The following is a 21,115-nucleotide window of genomic DNA, read 5'->3' as shown; positions in this document are numbered from 1 at the left end:
AGAATTGCAGGAAATTAGCTTGAAAACTGCAAGATTTTCTCTCCGATGCAAAGAGGTGGGCCTTGTAAAATGTTCTTCCCCAGGGCCCGACATAGTAAAACTCCTTGTATGCTATTTCTATCTCACTGGAGTTATGAGGGGGTCCCTGATGAATTTGCTGTTGCAAAAGGGGTCCCTGGCCTCAACAAGTTGGAGAACCCCTTATCTAGTCTTTTCAACTGTAGCCTATACACAGGCTACGGCTGCTAAAAACAGCTTCCTGGTGTGGTGCACTGCCCATTGGAGATGGTCTATGTGCTGATGTTAACCTGGCTAACACACACACACACACACACACACACACACACACACACACACTGCCTGGCTAGCCCATATATGTCTCCTTCAGCTTTCAGAACACACTCTGGATGACAAGTACTCACTATGACAGATGCTAAAAGCACGTGTTCAAGACTAAGGGACGAACGCACCAGACTGTCTATGTGTGTGGCGACAGAGCGAGTTTGCTGGAGCATGGAGAATATACTTAGTATCTCGTGTCTGTCTCTATGAACTAGTGTCTGTCTGTAGCTGAGCTGGGTAAGGTAAGGTGTAAAATGCTGATCAGCAGTCTACTACTCTATTCTCTCTACTGTAGAAGGACATACAGGCTGCCAGGCAGGAAGGCCAGTCTAAAGGCAGGAAGGGCCAGTCTGAAGGCAGGAAGGGACAGTCTAAAGGCAGGAAGGCCCCAGTCTAAAGGCAGGAAGGCCCCAGTCTAAAGGCAGGAAGGCCCCAGTCTAAAGGCAGGAAGGCCCCAGTCTAAAGGCAGGAAGGCCCCAGTCTAAAGGCAGGAAGGCCCCAGTCTAAAGGCAGGAAGGCCCCAGTCTAAAGGCAGGAAGGCACCAGTCTAAAGGCAGGAAGGCACCAGTCTAAAGGCAGGAAGGCACCAGTCTAAAGGCAGGTCTGCAGTATAGCAGGTCTGCAGTATAGCAGGTCTACATTAGGGCTGGGAATTGCCACGGACCTCACAATACGATATTATTATGACATTTTCCAAACGCACAAAAAGCTTACTTCTCTCAAATTCTGTGCACAAAGTTGTTTACATCCCTGTTAGTGAGCATTTCTCCTTTGCCAAGATAATCCATCCACCTGACAGATGTGGCATATCAAGAAGCTGATTAAACGGCTTACACAGGTGCACCTTGTGCTGGGGGCAATAAAAGTCCACTCTAAAATGTGCAGTACACAGATGTCTCAAGTTTTGGGGGAGCGCGCAATTGGCATGCTGACTGCAGGAATCTCCACCAGAGCTGTTACCAGAGAATTTTATTTTCATTTCTTTACCATAAGCCGCCTCCAACGTTGTTTGAGAGAATTTGACGTAACGTCCAACCAGCCTCAACCGCAGACCATGTGTATGGCGTCATGTGGGTGAGTGTTTTGCTGATGTCAACGTTGTGAACAGAGTGCCCCAAGGTGGCGCTGGGGTTATGGTATAGGTAGGCATAAGCTACGGACAACGAACACAATTGCATTTTATCTATGGCAATTTGAATGCACAGAGATACCGTGACGTTGTCGTGCCATTCATCCGCCATCACCTCATGTTTCAGCATGATAATGTCACAAGGATCTGTACACAATTCTTGGAAGCTGAAAATGTACCAGTTCTTCCATGGCCTGCATACTCACCAGACATGTCACCCATTGAGCATGTTTGGGATGCTCTGGATTGACGTGTATGACAGCGTGTTCCAGATCCCGCCAATATCCAGCAACTTCGCACAGCCATTGAAGAGGAGTGGGACAACATTCCACAGCCAACAATCAACAGCCTGATCAACTCTATGCGAAGGATATGTGTCACGCTACATGAGGCAAATGGTGGTCACACCAGATACTGACTGGTATTCTGATCCACGCCCCTACTTTTTTTTTTAAGGTATCTGACCAACGGATGCGTATCTGTATTCCCAGTCATGTGAAATCCATAGATTAGGGCCTAATTAATTAATTTAAGTTGACTGATTAGCTTATATGAACTGTAACTCAGTAAAATCTTGGAAATTGTTGCATGTTGTGTTCATATTTATGTTAAGTATATGTGGATTACGATTCGATACTGTGATTTTGTTGCGAGTCAATGTTCCAAACATATTGCTCACCATATTTCTGCTGCAGAGAGACGAGAGAGCCATGAGAAAATGAGTTTTGATCAGGTCATGGAAATAAATAAAAGTGCTGAAAACAAATTGTCTCCCTATTTAAAAAGAAGTTGGAGAACAAGCTATGAAGGAATATTACTGGATTTTTGGTGCAAATCATACGGTAGTTATCACATGATCAAACAACGGTACAACCTTAAACTCATATTCTCTACTTTCTCATCCATGAGGTACGTCTACGTTTGGGTGAGCAAGTTCATACGTATATATCGTTAGAAATTTATAGGTACCTCTCAAATAATCGCTTCGTGGAGTTTTTAGCCAATTCTTAATCGACACAAATCACTTCAGACTTTTTACCCGTGGAACCAAAAATAGACTAGAATTAGAATATTTATTTCCCATTGTAGAAAAATAAGAAATCCCCCCGTCTCCCTTATCATTTAGTAATAATTCAATCAATAATTATTTTCTTTGGGACTTATTATTAGGTGTGACTTTTGAGCAAATGTTATGATCTGCTTTTGTAATCAACCATTTAAATTATTCAACCCGTAACCCAGAGTTTTTTAAGACCCCAGTTTCATGAAACGGATGGGACAACCATTTTTTTTCTCACGCATCCTATTTTAGTCCCTTCCTTGAAACAATTATCACGTATTTCGATGGATCATTAGGTCTCACACGTATACAACCTTATACGATTTTTTGCTAACACTATCCGTAACCCAGAGGTCGTAACTGTTCTAGTTTTATGAAATAGAGAGATTTAGAGCAAATCCCCAGTTGTTTATGACTCTTGACTTGTTTAATGTATCTATCTCACACGATGATAATGATCTCCCTTCCTGTTTTATATTGTAAAGACTATCTTGTACAATCTCAATATTAACTAGTTTATTTTGGTATAGGCCTATTACCTAGAGTCATTTTCGGACCCCCCCTTCCTTCCTTTATACCCTTATGAGATTTTGGTAACTATTCTCTGCCCTTCACAAGAATTACTATTCTTATACAAGTTCAAATCATTTCACCAAAAGCCATGAATAAAAATTACTGACCTTATCCTTGCAGTTGGGATTTAAATGCTTTTTCAGATCTCGTCAACGTCTTTATCGTTCATAAGGTTAATCACCGGCCTGTTTATAACCTTAACGTCAAAGGCCAGGTCTATTCTATACGGATGTTATCATCCGCCCGTGCACGGTTTTCGGTGTTCTCAGAACAATAAAGACGTATTTTGAGATCCGGCTCGAAGGACCATTTGTCACGAGAATTTCTATCTCTAATTAATCAAACTTAATGCTCTGAATAATTCCCAGAGGGTGTAAGGCTGTGGTTTAATCATGAATTAAACAAAGGTCCACAACCGGCAAGAATGATCTGTATGTTTAATCATGGAGAGCTCTGCCGCCAAAAAACACATATACAGCTTTTATACCCCTTGACACACAAAGGCACTTTGCTCCGCCCACCTTTAGGAGGCCTTTAACCAGTTTCTCAGTCCCCTTCATCCTGGAATGTTTGTCTCAGCAGTTTCTAACTCACCCCCTCTGTTAGTGGGTTTATAATGATAACCCTAACACAGTTCACACAGTCATCATCAGTATTGGGGTTAACAATTTTAGTAATAATCATAATTCCTCCATCAGTAGTATTCTTTGTAATCTATCCATGCTGTCTAGTCTGTCTGAGAGAAGACAGGTTCTCCTTCCCTCTCCTCTCCTCTCTGGGTAGAAGCAGGTCTGTGGTGGGGATCTAATTGGGTATCTGCTCTCCTGTAAAGACGCCCTGAATCAACTGAATCAAATGGCTTCCCCTCCACCTCCTCTGCTCTCTCTGTCCTCCTCCTCTCCCTCTTCTCAGATCTGTGTAGAGGTCACCTTGAGCTTTTGTATGTGTGTTACATTTTTCACCAGGTATAGTATGTTGTCAACCATCTCCACACACCAGTCCTATGATAGGATATAGCTATGTTCTACTGCCATAGTGGTATCATCCTGGCCCTAATACCAGTGCTATGATAGGATATAGCTATGTTCTACTGCCATAGTGGTGTTATCCTGGCCCTAATACCAGTGATATGATAGGATAAAGCTACGTTCTACTGCCATAGTGGTATCATCCTGGCCCTAATACCAGTGCTATGATAGGATATAGCTATGTTCTACTGCCATAGTGGTATCATCCTGGCCCTAATACCAGTGATATGATAGGATAAAGCTACGTTCTACTGCCATAGTGGTATCATCCTGGCCCTAATACCAGTGCTATGATAGGATATAGCTATGTTCTACTGCCATAGTGGTGTTATCCTGGCCCTAATACCAGTGATATGATAGGATAAAGCTACGTTCTACTGCCATAGTGGTATCATCCTGGCCCTAATACCAGTGCTATGATAGGATATAGCTATGTTCTACTGCCATAGTGGTATCATCCTGGCCCTAATACCAATGATATGATAGGATATAGCTACGTTCTACTGCCATAGTGGTATCATCCTGGCCCTAATACCAGTGCTATGATAGGATATAGCTATGTTCTAGTGGTGTCATCCTGGCCCTAATACCAGTGCTATGATAGGATATAGCTATGGTCTACTGCCATAGTGGTATCATCCTGGCCCTAATACCAGAGCTATGATAGGATATAGTTAGGGGCTAGTGCCTGGTTTCAGCTCCTAACTCCTACCTCATGATGCTCACAGATCAAATAAATAATACTCAATATGTTATGTCATTTGCTCTAAGCTCAAGCTTTCTAGAGACATTATAAAACATGCATTATAATAAGAATGTTTATTTTCTTTCCCCCTACAGTGGGTATGAAGGGTATACGATTAAGCACAGTGGCACTTTAACATGACAAACATCCCTCTTCTTCCCCTCTCTCTCTCTCTTTCCCTCTCTCTCTCTTTCCCTCTCTTCCCCTCTCTCTCTCTTCTTCCCCTCTCTCTCTCTTCTTCCCCTCTCTCTCTCTTCTCCCTCTCTCTTTCTCTCTCTCTCCTTTCTCTCTCTCTCTTTTCTCTCTCTCTCTCTCTCTCCCCCTACAGTGGGTATCCCAACCATAAAGTGGTGTGGGGCGGAGGGGGACTACAACGTGATGGTGATGGAGCTGTTAGGACCTAGTCTGGAGGACCTGTTCAACTTCTGCTCGCGCAAGTTCTCCCTCAAGACTGTCCTGCTGCTGGCTGACCAGATGGTAAGAGACTGGCGTGCGTTCGCGGAGGCAGGGTGCGTTCGCTGCGGAGGCAGGGTACAGTACCTCCTTCAGGGGGGGGCAGTATAACAATGTCTACACCTGTCTTGAATGACACTGGCCATCTCTTAACTCTGCCTCCATTCAGAATGTTAGGAAGCCTTGTCCCACTGTGACCATGCAGCCCTTTCAGGCTGGTGTAGAAGCACCTCCTGGGTGGCATCATGACTCTATTTGCATTGTGTGTCAGGTTTGCATTGCGGACTGTGTGATGATTGAGTGTATGAGGTCACTACATTCTCCTTCTCCTTGTTAGTTTCTCCCCATCCTGTTTTTGATTTATTAGGGTCCCCATTAGCCGACGCCAATGGCGACAGCTAGTCTTACTGGGGTCTGACACATAACGAAAAATACATTACAGACAAAATACCTTACCATTTACATACATTGAAAAACATTAACATGTAGTGTGTGTGCATCTATCAGTTACACATACATGTCAGTACATACACACAACAAGTAGGTCACACTGTTGAACCAGTCAGATGGGTCTAGTCTGGATCATAAAGTCATTTATTCAGTTGACTGTCCTAAGCCAATCTACATTGATAGTACAGTGGTGTCACAGTTAGCCAGCTAAAATGGTTTACAGTTAGTTAGCAATTAGGGATGTAACATTTACATTTACATTTTAGTCATTTAGCAGACACTCTTATCCAGAGCGACTTACAGTCAGTGAGTGCATACATTATTTTTTATATTTTTCATACTGGCCCCCCATGGGAATCGAACCCACAACCCTGGCGTTGCAAACGCCATGCTCTACCAACTGAGCTACATCCCTGCCGGCCATTCCCTCCCCTACCCTGGATGACGCTGGGCCAATTGTGCGCCGCCCCATGGGTCTCCCGGTCGCGGCCGGCTACGACAGAGCCTGCATTCGAACCAGGATCTCTAGTGGCACAGCTAGCGATGCAGTGCCTTAGACCACTGCGCCACTCGGGAGACTACGACGATTCACCGATACGCATCGGTCCCCCGATTCAAATGTTTAAGTATGCATCGGTCAGAAAAGCGATTCAAACATTTGGAATCGATGGTTCAGTAATGTTTTTGGCTGATATTACGTTCTTTCTACCTTCCGAAAATACCGGTACCTTTTATCTTTTGTGACAACTGATGTGTCAAACTGCATGGAACTGTGTTGACATCATTGATCTACAAGTCGTTTTGCATGCTGGACAACCCCAGGAGATATCCGTAACTTGGTGTATGTAGGGAGTTTCCAATAAGGGAAACTGGACATCTACCACCCCACTATCAGTTAGCAATGTTTGATCTGAAATCACCATCACCCACTAATTAATTTGTAATTTTTGCAGATTAAAAGTGAATATATAGCACAACTTTGGGATTTCACCCCCGTCTCATAATGGAATGGTTTAGACCGTTTGGAAGTTTTGACTGACTCTGAGAGAGCTTCTACCAGGTGTCTCGGGTTGTTTATAATACCAGGTGTCTCGGGTTGTTTATAATACCAGGTGTCTCGGGTTGTTTATAATACCAGGTGTCTCGGGTTGTTTATAATACCAGGTGTCTCGGGTTGTTTATAATACCAGGTGTCTCGGGTTGTTTATAATAACAGGTGTCTCGGGTTGTTTATAATACCAGGTGTCTCGGGTTGTTTATAATACCAGGTGTTCTCCGGTTGTTTACATTCTACCATTGTGACACGCATCCATGTATATCCACTTGGTATGTGCATAATTGATTACGCTAACGCCATCTCTCTCCTCTCCAGATCAGCCTAGCTGTTATTGATGAAGCTCTCTCCTCTCCAGATCAGACTAGCTGTTATTGATCAAGCTCTCTCCTCTCCAGATCAGACTAGCTGTTATTGATCAAGCTCTCTCCTCTCCAGATCAGACTAGCTATTATTGATCAAGCTCTCTCCTCTCCAGATCAGCCGTATAGAGTACATCCACTCTAAGAACTTCATCCACAGAGATGTGAAGCCAGACAACTTCCTGATGGGCCTGGGCAAGAAGGGTAACCTGGTGTACATCATCGACTTTGGCCTGGCCAAGAAATACCGAGACGCTCGCACACACCAGCACATCCCCTACCGCGAGAACAAGAACCTGACCGGCACCGCACGCTACGCATCCATCAACACACACCTGGGAATCGGTAGGATATATACACTATATATACAAAAGTATGTGGACACCCCTTCAAATTAGTGGATTCAGTTATTTCAGCCACACCCGTTGCTGACAGGTGTATTAAATCGAGCACACAGCCTTACTATCTCCATAGACAAACATTGGCAGTAGAATGGCCTCACTGAAGATCTGTGACTTTCAACGTGGCACTGACATAGGATGCCACCTTTCCAACCAGTCAGTTTGTCAAATTTCTGCCCTGCTAGAGCTGTCCCGGGCAACTGTAAGTGCTGTTATTGTGAAGTGGAAATGTCTAGGAGCAACAACGGCTCAGCCGTGAAGTGGTAGGCCACACAAGCTCACAGAACGGGACTGCTGAAGCACATAGCGCGTAAAAATCGCCTGTCCTCGGTTGCAACACTCACTACCTCTGGAAGCAACGTCAGCACAAGAACTGTTCATCGGGAGCTTCGTGAAATGGGTTACCATGGCCGAGCATCCGCACACAAGCCTAAGATCACCATGCGCAAAGCCAAGCATCGGCTGAAGTGGTGTAAAGCTCGCCACCATTGGACTCTGGAGCAGTGGAAACGCGTTCTCTGGAGTGATGAATCACAATTCACGATCTGGCAGGACGATGGACAAATCAGGGTTTGGCGGATGCCAGGAGAAAGCTACCTTCCCCAATGCATAGTGCCAACTGTAAAGTTTGGTGGAGGAGGAATAATGGTCTGGGGCTGTTTTTCATGGTTTGGGCTAGGCCCCATAGTTCCAGTGAAAGTCAATCTTAACGCTACAGCATACAATGACATTCTAGACAATTCTGTTCTTCCAATTTGGTGGAAACAGTTTGGGGACGACCCTTTCCTGTTTACGTATGACAATGCCCCCGTGCACAAAGCGAGGTCCATACAGAAATGGTTTGTCGAGATCTGTGTGGAAGAACTTGACTGGCCTGCACAGAGCCCTGACCTCAACCCCATCGAACACCTTTGGGATGAATTGGAACGGCGACTGCGAGCCATGCCTAATCGCCCAACATCAGTGCCCGACCTTACCAATGCTCATGTCTGAATGGAAGCAAGTCCACGCAGCAATGTTCAAACATCTAGTGGAAAGCCTTCCCAGCAGGTGTCCACATACCTTTGGCTATATAACAAACATGCTAGTTACACACACACACCTTGGAACAGGTACGCCACACACAACACAAACACCCTGACCCTCTCTCTTTCCCTGTCTCTCTCTTCTCCCTCCCTCTCTCTTCTCCCTCCCTCTCTCTTCTCCCTCCCTCTCTCCCTCTCTCTCTCCCTGTCTCTCTCGCTCTCTTCTCCCTCCCTCTCTCTTCTCCCTCCCTCTCTCCCTCTCTCTCTCCCTGTCTCTCTCGCTCTCTCGCTCTCTTCTCCCTGTCTCTCTCGCTCTCTTCTCCCTGTCTCTCTCGCTCTCTCTCTTCTCCCTGTCTCTCTCGCTCTCTCTCTTCTCCCTGTCTCTCTCGCTCTCTTCTCCCTGTCTCTCTCGCTCTCTCTCTCTTCTCGCTCTCCCTCTCTCTCTTCTCGCTCTCTCTTCTCCCTGTCTCTCTCTCTCTCTCTCTCCATGTCTCTCTCTCTCTTCTCCCTGTCTCTTCTCCCTGTCTCTCTCTCTCTCTCTCTCTCCTCCCTCTCTCTTGTTCTCTTCTCCCTGTGTCTCTCTCTCTCCTCTCCTCTCTCCTCTACAGAGCAGTCTCGTCGTGATGACCTGGAGTCTCTTGGTTATGTCCTGATGTACTTCAACCTGGGCAGTCTGCCCTGGCAGGGCCTGAAGGCAGCCACCAAGAGACAGAAGTACGAACGCATCAGTGAGAAGAAGATGTCGACCCCCATCGAGGTCCTCTGCAAGGGATACCCATGTGAGTAGCTGAAAGACCTGACTGGTTGGAAGTTGATGGGTTTTCTGAAGTCAAAACATGTCGTTTTTGCATAGTAGATCCTTGTACATATAGAATTTCCACTCCCAGTCTTTTAAAGTGGATAGCTCTTATGTGGTCCAAAATGGTATGGATCGGGTTAGGAGTTTTTCCTGAGCATGTGACCTAACCAGGAAGACAATAGATCAGATTCAGATGATGATCCACTCAGTATTTGTTTGTAGTGTATATCTTGTTGTCTTGGGGCAGCCCATGAGACTAGAAGGATTCACATTCAGGGGCAGCCTAGGAGACTAGTTTATTTGCATTCAGGGGCAGCCCATGAGACTAGATGGATTCACATTCAGTGGCAGCCCATGAGACTAGATTAGTCACTTTCAGGGGCAGCCCATGAGACTAGATGATTCACATTCAGGGCCAGCCCATGAGACTAGAAGGATTCACATTCAGGGCCAGCCCATGAGACTAGATTATTCACTTTCAGGGGCAGCCCATGAGACTAGAAGGATTCACATTCAGGGGCAGCCTAGGAGACTAGATTATTCACATTCAGGGGCAGCCCATGAGACTAGAAGGATTCACATTCAGGGGCAGCCCATGAGACTAGAATGATTCACATTCAGGGGCAGCCCATGAGACTAGAAGGATTCACATTCAGGGGCAGACCATGAGACTAGAAGGATTCACATTCAGGGGCAGCCCATGAGACTAGATGATTCACATTCAGGGGCAGCCCAGGAGACTAGATGATTCACATTCAGGCATTTGATTCCACATAATTGTTATACAACTGGATGTATAAAGAGCTGTATTCTGACCCATCCTCTTGTTTCTCCTCTCAGCGGAGTTTGCCACGTACCTGAACTTCTGCCGTTCTCTGCGGTTCGATGACAAGCCGGACTACTCGTACCTCAGACAGCTGTTCAGAAACCTGTTCCACAGACAGGGCTTCTCCTACGACTACGTCTTCGACTGGAACATGCTTAAGTTCGTGAGTAACGTCTCTGCTACATCTGATTCATCCCCTTCATTACGTTGATTCAGGCTGGAATCTTTTCATTACAATAATATCTCCTTTCTCCTGAAGTGTACAGTCGTTCACTAATTCCCACAAATCTGAAAGCATTGGATTGGTGGAGACATGGGCTGGTGGGAGTTTCCACCGTATTTCTTATACCATTTTCTTTCAAATCAGTGAAGTGAAGTGAACCAGTGCACACTTTGAGGAAGGAGAGATAATTGAGACATAGCCCTGGACTGTCCAAGGTGGCCATTTTGTTGGTCTACTGATAGCAGTGGTGTCCCTGGCAACGGCAGCCATTTTGAATCAATAAGATCCAGTTGTGTTTCTGTGATAGGGAAGGGTTGGGAGGTGGGAATGTGTGTGACCATAGTTTCCATTTGACCAGGGTGTTTATTTCTCTGTGTATACAGGGTGCTAACAGGGCAGCGGAGGATGCAGAGAGGGAGAGGAGAGCCGGTGAGGACAGACTGAGGCAGGGACAGGCCAGGGCCCCTGCAGGGGCAAGAGGGATCCCCTCCGCCTCCGGGCGAGCCAGAGGAGCACAGGACGCAGCCGCACCCACACCCCTCACACCCACCTCACACACAGGTTAGTGAAAACACACCTCACATAAGTGAAGACTCGCACCACACCCGCCTCACATACACACCTCACACACAGGTCTGATATGCTACACACACACACACACCACGTACACACACCACGTATAGCCAAGCGCTCACACCAGTACATCACATGCTCCTTGTTTAAGATAGGCCCTGTACAGATACATTGACTTCAAAACGACTGCGTGAACATGATTATTCCGAGGTGTCTGTTCCCTATCCCAGGTATGGAGCGTGAGGTGTGTCTCTTTCTAACCCTAGGTGTCTGTTCCCTATCCCAGGTATGGAGCGTGAGGTTTGTCTCTCTAACCCCAGGTGTCTGTTCCCTATCCCAGGTATGGAGCGTGAGGTGTGTGTCTCTCTCTAACCCCAGGTGTCTGTTCCCTATCCCAGGTATGGAGCGTGAGGTGTGTCTCTCTCTAACCCCAGGTGTCTGTTCCCTATCCCAGGTATGGAGCGTGAGGTGTGTCTCTCTCTAACCCCAGGTGTCTGTTCCCTATCCCAGGTATGGAGCGTGAGGTGTGTCTCTCTCTAACCCCAGGTGTCTGTTCCCTATCCCAGGTATGGAGCGTGAGGTGTGTCTCTCTCTAACCCCAGGTGTCTGTTCCCTATCCCAGGTATGGAGCGTGAGGTGTGTCTCTCTCTAACCCCAGGTGTCTGTTCCCTATCCCAGGTATGGCGCGTGAGGTGTGTCTCTCTCTAACCCCAGGTGTCTGTTCCCTATCCCAGGTATGGAGCGTGAGGTGTGTGTCTCTCTCTAACCCCAGGTGTCTGTTCCCTATCCCAGGTATGGAGCGTGAGGTGTGTCTCTAACCCCAGGTGTCTGTTCCCTATCCCAGGTATGGAGCCTGAGGTGTGTGTCTCTCTCTAACCCCAGGTGTCTGTTCCCTATCCCAGGTATGGAGCGTGAGGTGTGTCTCTAACCCCAGGTGTCTGTTCCCTATCCCAGGTATGGAGCGTGAGGTGTGTCTCTCTCTAACCCCAGGTGTCTGTTCCCTATCCCATGTATGGAGTGTGAGGTGTGTCTCTCTCTAACCCCAGGTGTCTGTCCCCTATCCCAGGTATGGAGCGTGAGGTGTGTGTCTCTCTCTAACCCCAGGTGTCTGTCCCCTATCCCAGGTATGGAGCGAGAGAGGAAGGTGAGCATGCGTCTTCACCGTGGAGCTCCTGTCAACATCTCCTCCTCAGACCTGACTGGACGACAGGACTCACGCATGTCCACCTCACAGGTAAAGACTCACACCCACTTCTCACAGGTCTGAAAACAACGTCATGTTTCTAGCCCTGTTCTATTGTTTTAAGGTCATCGTTCCTTTTCAACTATCACTCATGGCACTAACGATCAACACCACAGGGCATCCACACAGTCACACAGGAATGTGAAGCGTTTTCACTGGCATCATAACATGGCTGTAATGTTGCAGGGTGTCAAGTGTTTTCCCTATTTTCATTTAGCAGTGGCAGGCTGCCGCTCTAAAGTAAAAACATTTGAAGATCATTTTTGGGATGGTGAAACGTTTTCAGTGTAAACTTAAACGACTAAAACCAGATATAAAGTATGTAGAAAAGATAATGGAGTAATATTTTTTTTTATTAGATCTTTGAGAACTAAGAGTAGCTGCTGCCTAAAGACAAAACGAACAATCACCACAATAAAAACTAGACAGTCAGGGAGAATCAACCATTAAAAAATATATAATGGCATATGGCCCACATTTTGATTTTGTTATAATGTTTGAGTCAATCAGATGGCATAAGAACACGGCATAAGCCATGGCAAATTGTGTAGAACTGCAGTAAACTAAAGGTCTGGGTGTGGCTCATAGACGGGCTCTGAAACTCCAACATGATGGACCTCTGTGAATAAGCAGTGGAATGGTTAGAGAAAAAAGGAATTTGACTCTAAATGCTGTGCTTGTTCATAATGGTTGGCCTAAGCAAAGCACCGCTCCAATCAAAGAATCTGTGAGCATCTAGCTAGTTTAGTTTATACTGACCCTCATGACGAGCAGTCGCTGGCGTGATCGCTGTGTGACTGGTAACACCATATGGCTAAGCTGGCTGACTGTTGGCATGAACAGGGTGATGGGATCATGCTGTGTAGTGACAAACCATTTCTGTATGGACCTCGCTTTGTGCACGGGGGCATTGTCATGCTGAAACATCAAAGGGCCTTCCCCAAACTGTTCCCACAAAGTTGAAAGCATAGAATCGTCTAGAATGTCGTTGTATGCTGTAGCGTTAAGATTTCCCTTCACTGGAACTAAGGGGCCTAGCCCGAACCATGAAAAACAGCCCCAGACCATTATTCTTCCTCCACCAAACTTTACAGTTGGCACTATGCATTGGGGCAGGTAGGGTTTTCCTGGCATCCGCCAAACCCAGATTCATCCGTCGGACTGCCAGATGGTGAAGCGTGATTCATCACTCCAGAGAACGTGTTTCCACTGCTCCAGAGTCCAATGGCAGCAAGCTTTACACCACTCCAGCCGACGCTTGGCATTGCTCATGGTGATCTTAGGCTTGTGTGCGGCTGTCGGCCATGGAAACTCATTTCATGAAGCTCCCGACGAGCAGTTCTTGTGCTGACGTTGCTTCCAGAGGCAGTTTAGAACTCGCTAGTGAGTGTTGTAACCGAGGACAGAATTTTTACACGCTTCAGCACTCGGCGGTCCCGTTCTATGAGCTTGTGTGGCCTTCCTTTGCTGCTGGGCCGTTCTTGCTCTTAGACGTTTCGACTTCACAATAATGGCACTTACAGTTGACTGGGGCAGCTTTTGCAGGGCAGACGAACTGACTTGTTGGAAAGGTGGCATCCTATGACGGTGCCACGTTGAAAGTCACTGCGCTCTTCAGTATGGGCCATTCTACTGCCAATGTTTGTCTATGGAGATTGCATGGCTGTGTGCTCGATTTTATATACCGGTCAACAACGGGTGTGGCTGAAATAGCCTCCTCCTCCCACCAACTCAGAATAGCATTCCCTTCGATCATCATCTGGGAAAGTAGCAGCTCGCCACGTCCTGGTGTGAACGGCTGGCTGGCTGGTGAGTCACCACTAGTTTCCCAAATGGCACCATATGTACTACATAGTAGTAATAATAATAATAATAATAATAATAATAATATGCCATTTAGCAGACGCTTTTATCCAAAGCGACTTACAGTCATGTGTGCATACATTTTTATGTATGGGTGGTCCCGGGGATCGAACCCACTACCCTGGCGTTACAAGCGCCCATGCTCTACCAATTGAGCTACAGAGGACCACACAGTAGTTCACTACTGTTAACCAGAGCCTTACACCCACGTTAGGTAAGAGTGTAGGTGTAGGTGTCCCCTCAACCCCACCCTAATCCCCCCTTTAGAAATATCTACAGGCTCCAGGTGTCCGCATGCTTCTGGTCAACAGGAGGGATTCTTCAATGAAGTGTTTGTTTGTTGTCATTCAACGAGAGATGACTCGTTGTTTTTGTCATTGAAATTTTTTTATTGAGTAATACTGCACCAAACATCTTAGATGTGAAATTGCGCGACTAAGAACTCCTTAGCAAAAATCGTCAAAATTTAGGACAGATTTCTTGAGTTATCTAAGATTAATTCTGGCTACGGCGTCTCAAGATGGACAAACAGTACTATTGACGCTTTTTTCTGTTTTTTTTCAAGCGAAGGTCTTTTAGGGGAGGATGCGAGCCACTCGTTGGGTTGGCCTAGCCGAGTTCAGCTAGGCTCCAGCTGAACCGAAGCATGTTGACGCCTTCAGGCTACGTCTTGATAGTCTAAAGACTATTTCACCCCCACCCTAACCCCCCTATAGAAATATCTATGGGTTACTACGTCTCAATAGTCTAAAGAAGTGATGGTAACCGTGTGGCTGTCACTTACCAACCCCACTCTAACCCCCCTATAGAAACAGGTTCCATCTCAGTAGTCTAAAGCAGAGTCTATATATAGTATGACAAGTCTAAAGTGGCTTGATCCCCATGTCTCCTTTCCTTCATCTGAAATGAACCTGAAAGAATCAGAAAGGTGAAGAAAATGAGGTTATTTTAGACTCAGAGATCCAGAGTCTATTCCATAGTAGATTAACCCCATAAGGCTAACTCCACTCTGGAAACTCCGGTTCTGGATGGCCAGAAACATTCCATTCTGGAACTCTTCAGGATGTAATAAAGGAGAGATGGAATTCTATCCACAGATTCAGTTCCACATTCTTTCCATGTTCCGCATTCCCCATTTTATAGGAATTTCAGTTCTCTAGAACAAGGATTCTAACCCCTCTCTGCACCCCCATCCCCTTCTAAAATAGTTCATAACCCCTGTACTTGACCTCCTTAACTAGGTCTGGTTCACCCCATTACCTTACAAGGCTGTGGGCTGTGTAACATAAGATTTAAGACAAGGTAGACCCTCTCTGACACAAACAAACAATACCCTCTGTTAGGTAGTGTTTGGTTTAAGCTCCTCCATTCACCCACAATACCCTCTGTTAGGTAGTGTTTGGTTTAAGCTCCTCCATTCACCCACAATACCCTCTGTTAGGTAGTGTTTGGTTTAAGCTCCTCCATTCACCCACAATACCCTCTGTTAGGTAGTGTTTGGTTTAAGCTCCTCCATTCACCCACAATACCCTCTGTTAGGTAGTGTTTGGTTTAAGCTCCTCCATTCACCCACAATACCCTCTGTTAGGTAGTGTTTGGTTTAAGCTCCTCCATTCACCCACAATACCCTCTGTTAGGTAGTGTTTGGTTTAAGCTCCTCCATTCACCCACAATACCCTCTGTTAGGTAGTGTTTGGTTTAAGCTCCTCCATTCACCCACTGTAGTGGACAGATTGAGAGTGTTCCATATACTAGGTTGACAATATTCTTCCCATGGTCCATATGCAGAGCCTTCAGAAAGTATTCACACCCCTTGACTTCATCCACATTTTGTTGTTACATCCTGAATTTAAAATAGATTACATTGAGATTTTTGTCACTGATTTACACACACAATACCCCATCTCTGTACCCCACACATACAATTATCTATAAGGTCCCTCAGTCGAACAGTGAATTTCAAGCACAGATTATACCACAAAGACCACAGAGGTTTCCTAATGCCTCGCAAAGAAGGACACCTATTGGTAGTAGTTTGTTTTTTTTAAAGAAGAAAAAAATAAATATATATTTATATATATACAAAAGCAGACATTGAATATCTCTTTGAGCATGGTGAAGTTATTAATTACACTTTGGATGGTGTATCAATACACCCAGTCACTACAAAGATACAAGCGTTTGATGTTCTCAAACTAAACATGTGTGTGTCGGTGTCAGTGTCAGGTAAGGAAATGGAGAAAGTGTTGTTGTAATACTCCTGTGTCCTGGCTGCAACCTACACTCCTTATTGAATGGACTGAATAGAACGAACACCCTAAGCATCGGCTGGCATTCACCTGTTACACCTATATACTGTTAATATCTACTGTTATTACTATTAGACTGGTAATATCTACTGTTATATTACTATTAGACTGGTAATATCTACTGTTATATTACTATTAGACTGGTAATATATACTGTTATATTACTATTAGACTGGTGATATACTGTTATATTACTATTAGACTGTTGATATATACTGTTATATTACTATTAGATTGATAATGTATACTGTTATATTACTATTAGACTGGTAATATATACTGTTATATTACTATTAGACTGGTAATATATACTGTTATATTACTATTAGACTGGTAATATATACTGTTATATTACTACACTGCTCAAAAAAATAAAGGGAACACTTAAATAACACATCCTAGATCTGAATGAATGAAATAATCTTATTAAATACTTTTTTCTTTACAATCACACAAAAATTATCAATGGAAATCAAATTTATCAACCCGTGGAGGTCTGGATTTGGAGTCACCCTCAAAATTAAAGTGGAAAACCACACTACAGGCTGATCCAACTTTGATGTAATGTCCTTAAAACAAGTCAAAATGAGGCTCAGTAGTGTGTGTGGCCTCCACGTGCCTGTATGACCTCCCTACAACGCCTGGGCATGCTCCTGATGAGGTGGCGGATGGTCTCCTGAGGGATCTCCTCCCAGACCTGGACTAAAGCATCCGCCAACTCCTGGACAGTCTGTGGTGCAACGTGGCGTTGGTGGATGGAGCGAGACGTGATGTCCCAGATGTGCTCAATTGGATTCAGGTCTGGGGAACGGGTGGGCCAGTCCATAGCATCAATGCCTTCCTCTTGCAGGAACTGCTGACACACTCCAGCCACATGAGATCTAGCATTGTCTTGCATTAGGAGGAACCCAGGGCCAACCACACCAGCATATGGTCTCACAAGGGATCTGAGGATCTCATCTCGGTACCTAATGGCAGTCAGGCTACCTCTGGCGAGCACATGGAGGGCTGTGCGGCCCCCCAAAGAAATGCCACCCCACACCATGACTGACCCACCGCCAAACCGGTCATGCTGGAGGATGTTGCAGGCAGCAGAACGTTCTCCACGGCGTCTCCAGACTCTGTCACATGTGCTCAGTGTGAACCTGCTTTCATCTGTGAAGAGAACAGGGCGCCAGTGGCGAATTTGCCAATCTTGGTGTTCTCTGGCAAATGCCAAAGTCCTGCACGGTGTTGGGCTGTAAGCACAACCCCCACCTGTGGACGTCGGGCCCTCATACCACCCTCATGGAGTCTGTTTCTGACCGTTTGAGCAGACACATGCACATTTGTGGCCTGCTGGAGGTCATTTTGCAGGGCTCTGGCAGTGCTCCTCCTGCTCCTCCTTGCACAAAGGCGGAGGTAGCGGTCCTGCTGCTGGGTTGTTGCCCTCCTACGGCCTCCTCCACGTCTCCTGATATACTGGCCTGTCTCCTGGTAGCGCCTCCATGCTCTGGACACTACGTTGACAGACACAGCAAACCTTCTTGCCACAGCTCGCGTTGATGTGCCATCCTGGGTGAGCTGCACTACCTGAGCCACTTGTGTGGGTTGTAAGACTCTGTCTCATGCTACCACTAGAGTGAAAGCACCGCCAGCATTCAAAAGTGACCAAAACATCAGCCAGGAAGCATAGGAACTGAGAAGTGGTCTGTGGTCACCACCTGCAAAACCAGTCCTTTATTGGGGGTGTCTTGCTAATTGCCTATAATTTCCACCTGTTGTCTATTCCATTTGCACAACAGCATGTGAAATGTATTGTCAATCAGTGTTGCTTCCTAAGTGGACAGTTTGATTTCACAGAAGTGTGATTGACTTGGAGTTACATTGTGTTGTTTATGTGTTCCCTTTATTTTTTTTAGCAGTGTATTAGACTGGTAATATCTACTGTTATACTGGATGTTCAGTTCATTAGTGGCAAGCTCTAGAGGCATAATCACTGTGTCCTCTAGTCACGTTAATACATCCTTAAATCAGCTTATAGAAAGAGCATGATGTACTTGACAGAACTGTGTTTTGTTCTTTTGTTCCGTCTCTGTCACTCATGGCCCCCTCTAGTGGAGTGAGGCCTCATTACAGGCCAGCCTCAGTCCTCTCCACAATCCTGTTTCTTATCAAATAAAATCACGTTATTGGTCACATGCACATATTTAGCAGATGTTATTGCAGGTGTAGCAAAATGTAGCTTATTCTGTTGGAAACGTGACGTATAGAACTGACATGGATCGCTGTTCTACATGACTGAAAATCTAGCCTGGTCCCAGATCTGTTGTCTCCTTCTATAGCCTGGTCCCAGATCTGTTTGTGCTCTTGCCAACTCCATTGCTCCATTGTCGAGCCAAAGCGACAAGGAGTGACCAGGAGTTACCATTAAAGCACAGACAGACTGGTGCTCATATCAGACTACAGAGAATTAGCTTTGTTCTGTACAATCATTTCTATCTGAACATTCTGGAATGTTACACCTTCTCAAATAATGAGCTCCACCTCATTAATATTCCAGTCTATTAAATATGAATGTCCTCATCATTTGTATACTTAACCACCGCAGTGGTGAGACAATGAGTGGTGCTGACTGATATGGTGGATGTTGTTGAAACACTGTTGGTGCTCTGTCTGTCTGTCTCTATAACCAGGATGTTTGTAGACTATAGACTGTAATATTTGAGGGATGTCCCTCCCTCCTTGTGTTGTTGTGTTCAACCTCTTAAATCCCTCCAAGTCCCCCTTTCTAATGTGCAATATCACTGTTGTATACATTTACATTTTAGTCATTTAGCAGACGCTCTTATCCAGAGCGACTTAGTCAGTTATAGAACCCATTGCCCTTTATGGTTCTGAGGTCTGGGGTCCGCTCACCAACCAAGAATTCACAAAATGGGACAAACACCAAATTGAGACTGCATGCAGAATTCTGCAAAAACATCCTCCGTGTACAACGTAAAACACCAAATAATGCATGCAGAGCAGAATTAGGCCAATACCCGCTAATTATCAAAATCCAGAAAAGAGCCGTTAAATTCTATAACCACTTAAAAGGAAGCGATTCCCAAACCTTCCATAACAAAGCCATTACATACAGAGAGATGAACTTGGAGAAGAGTCCCCTAAGTAAGCTTGTCCTGGGGCTCTGTTCACAAACACAAACAGACCCCACACAGCCCCAGGACAACAACAACAACACAACTAGACCCAACCAAATCATGAGTAAACAAAAAGAGAATTACTTGACACATTGGAAAGAACAAACAAAAAAAACAGAGCAAACTAGAATGCTATTTGGCCCTAAACAGAGAGTACACAGTGGCAGAATACCTGACCACTGTGACTGACCCAAACTTAAGGAAAGCTTTGACTATGTACAGACTCAGTGAGCATAGCCTTGCTATTGAGAAAGGCCGCCGTAGGCAGACCTGGCTCTCAAGAGAAGACAGGCTATGTGCACACTGCCCACAAAATGAGGTGGAAACTGAGCTGCACTTCCTAACCTCCTGCCAAATGTATGACCATATTAGAGACACATATTTCCCTCAGATTACAGCGATCCACAAAGAATTCGAAAAACAAACCCAATTTTGATAAACTCCCTTATCTACTGGGTGAAAAACCACAGTGTGCCATCACAGCTGCAAGATTTGTGACAAGAAAAGGGCAACCAGTGAAGAACAAACACCATTGTAAATACAACCCATATTTATGTTTATTTATTTTCCCATTTGTACTTTAACTATTTGCACATTGTTACAACACTGTATATATACATAATATGACATTTGAAATGTCTTTATTCTTTTGAAACTTCTGAGTGTAATGTTTACTGTTAATATTGATTGTTTATTTCACTTTTGTTTACTATCTACTTCACTTGCTTTGGCAATGTTAACATACGTTTCCCATGCCAATAAAGCCCTTAAATTGAATTGAATTGAATTGAGTGCATACATGTTTATTTATTTATTTTTTGTTAGTTTAAAAAAATAATTTTTATTCATACTGGCCCCCCGTGGGAAACGAACCCACATTCCTGCCGGCCAAACCCTCCCCTACCTTGGACGACGCTGGACCAATTGTGCGCCGCCCATGGGTCTCCCGGTCGCTGCCGGCTGCGACAGAGCCTGGACTCGAACCAGGATCTATAGTGGCACAGCTAGCACTGCGATGCAGTGCCTTAGACCACTATCTATGGCTACTGTACTAACTACTCTCCCTCTCTCTCTCCCTGCCCTCACTGTCCCCCCTTCTCTCTCTCTCTCCCTGCCCTCACTGTCCCCCCTTCTCTCTCTCTCTCCCTGCCCTCCTCTCTCTCTCTCTCCCTGCCCTCCTCTCTCTCTCTCCCTGCCCTCCTCTCTCTCTCCCTGCCCTCCTCTCTCTCTCTCCCTGCCCTCCTCTCTCTCTCTGCCCTCTCTGTCCCCCCTTCTCTCTCTCTCCCTGCCCTCCTCTCTCTCTCTCCCTGCCCTCCTCTCTCTCTCTGCCCTCTCTGTCCCCCCTTCTCTCTCTCTCTGCCCTCTCTGTCCCCCCTTCTCTCTCTCTCTGCCCTCTCTGTCCCCCCTTCTCTCTCTCTCCCTGCCCTCTCTGTCCCCCCTTCTCTCTCTCCCTGCCCTCTCTGTCCCCCCTTCTC

At 45.6% G+C, this 21,115-nt stretch overlaps 1 protein-coding gene across 1 annotated transcript in view; it reads left to right on the top strand.

Moving 5' to 3' along the window:
- Positions 1–21,115, top strand: part of LOC121569978 (casein kinase I-like) — a 51,296-nt gene that overhangs the window by 27,203 nt on the left and 2,978 nt on the right. Inside the window, exons 3-8 of the mRNA XM_041881377.2 lie at positions 5,206–5,354; positions 7,313–7,541; positions 9,231–9,401; positions 10,262–10,410; positions 10,854–11,031; positions 12,168–12,277. Of these exons, the coding sequence (XP_041737311.2) occupies positions 5,206–5,354; positions 7,313–7,541; positions 9,231–9,401; positions 10,262–10,410; positions 10,854–11,031; positions 12,168–12,277 (986 nt within the window). The remainder of the gene's footprint in view (positions 1–5,205; positions 5,355–7,312; positions 7,542–9,230; positions 9,402–10,261; positions 10,411–10,853; positions 11,032–12,167; positions 12,278–21,115) is intronic.

Source organism: Coregonus clupeaformis, chromosome 7 (genome assembly GCF_020615455.1).
Source record: "Coregonus clupeaformis isolate EN_2021a chromosome 7, ASM2061545v1, whole genome shotgun sequence".
Lineage (NCBI taxonomy): Eukaryota > Metazoa > Chordata > Actinopteri > Salmoniformes > Salmonidae > Coregonus > Coregonus clupeaformis.
Note: the sequence above shows the minus strand (reverse complement) of the source record. Positions and strands in the feature narration are given on the sequence as shown.